A 1602-nucleotide genomic window follows, 5' to 3' on the forward strand; every position below is an offset into this window, starting at 1 on the left:
AAAAAGTGTAGGTGGTTAGCTGTGGACTCGAACTCACATCCCCATGATTACGTGTCACAATGCTTTGACTGATTAAGCTAAACTACCCCACTACAAATTCCTCTGCAAATTTAAGATGTATAGAAATCTCGCTTTATGAGACGTTATCATATGTTAAATTCAAATTACGACAAACATAAATAAACAAACGAAGTTTGCTGTTAGAAGCGTTGAGATGTCTTATTATTTTCATTTCTTCTCAGGGCAGAAAATTTTCCAGAGATCCTAATAAAGCCACTGAAAATTTATCACAAGCAATATCAAAATTGAAACCAGTTGCAACTGGTAAGAATGATAAAGGTTAGTATATATTTCTTTTGATTTCCTATAAAAGTGCTATTGAGTTTATATTATCTACAGATAAGTTTCTCTCAGCTCAACCATCAAGCTTGTAACCTTGTCGGAGTTTTTTTCTGGGGGCTTCAACAAAACCAAAGGCCCCTGAGATCTTAACTGCAAACTTCAATTAAAATATGCACCTGTTACCGTTTTTTATTCTTTTAGTCTGGTACCAAACACCTTGGTTTTCAGACATCTGATTGCTTAACTGTGACATCATCCTAATATGCAGACACTGTTTTCTACTGAACTAAATAACTCTTAACCCTTTTGATACCAAAATGATTGAGACCGCCGTGGTCTGTGATACAAACACCCTGTTTTAAAGAGATTAAAACTTCCATCATAATTCCATGTTAGCATATGTTCTATATACCAGCTAGTGGAGGCGCAATGGCCCCGTGGTTAGGGCAGCGGACTCTCGGTCATAGGATCGCGGTTTCGATTCCCAGACCAGGCGTTGTGAGTGTTTATTGAGCGAAAACCCCTCTAAAAGCCCCACGAGGGTTCTGGCAGGGGATTGTGGCAAACCCTGCTGTACCCATCAAGTACTGGGGTTGATGCAAATGACTTGTCCCCTCTCTTCAAAATTGCTCGTCCCAAACCCTGCAACCGACTGGCATCCCTTTTGGGGGGGAATGTTGTGGCCTCAGTCACTTCTACACTATGAAAATCAGATAACTGGCAATAAGGGATCTGGGTCTCAAGGAAAATAAAACAGAATAACCCTTATTTTTCTTATCACTAATATCAGTCTTTTCTGTTTTCAGTAGACTATGTGCTTCCAGTAAATAGTGTAAGTATATTTTTATTGTTCCTTTTTTTCTCTTACTGGGTTTAATCCTTGAACTATGGCTATGCTGGAGCATGCCTTCAGGCTTTATTTATTTATTTTATAAGCTTTCATGGGTTCCTGGACAGACAAGTCTGACTATCCCTATTTATTTTCAAAGGATTATATTTTTATGTATTTTTCTCATGACTGAGAACTACATTACCTAGAATCATCAACAAACATGGCGCAGGAGTGGCTGTGTGGTAAGTAGCTTGCTTACCAACCACATGGTTCCAGGTTCAGTCCCACTGTGTGGCACCTTGGGCAAGTGTCTTCTACTATAGCCTCGGGCCGACCAAAGCCTTGTGAATGGATTTGGTAGACGGAAACTGAAAGAAGCCTGTCGTATATATGTATATATATATATATATATATATATATATATATAT

General features: G+C 38.7%; 1 protein-coding gene across 4 annotated transcripts in view; it reads left to right on the forward strand.

Annotated features, from left to right (window-relative positions):
- The window catches only part of LOC106881179 (uncharacterized), a 30874-nt gene that overhangs the window by 17871 nt on the left and 11401 nt on the right, over positions 1-1602 (forward strand). For all 4 annotated transcript variants that reach the window (XM_052975859.1, XM_052975861.1, XM_052975860.1 and 1 more), the window contains 2 exons: positions 243-339; positions 1149-1174. In XM_052975859.1, the coding sequence (XP_052831819.1) occupies positions 243-339; positions 1149-1174 (123 nt within the window). The remainder of the gene's footprint in view (positions 1-242; positions 340-1148; positions 1175-1602) is intronic.

The sequence above is a fragment of the Octopus bimaculoides genome, chromosome 22, assembly GCF_001194135.2.
Source record: "Octopus bimaculoides isolate UCB-OBI-ISO-001 chromosome 22, ASM119413v2, whole genome shotgun sequence".
Classification (NCBI taxonomy): Eukaryota; Metazoa; Mollusca; class Cephalopoda; order Octopoda; family Octopodidae; genus Octopus; species Octopus bimaculoides.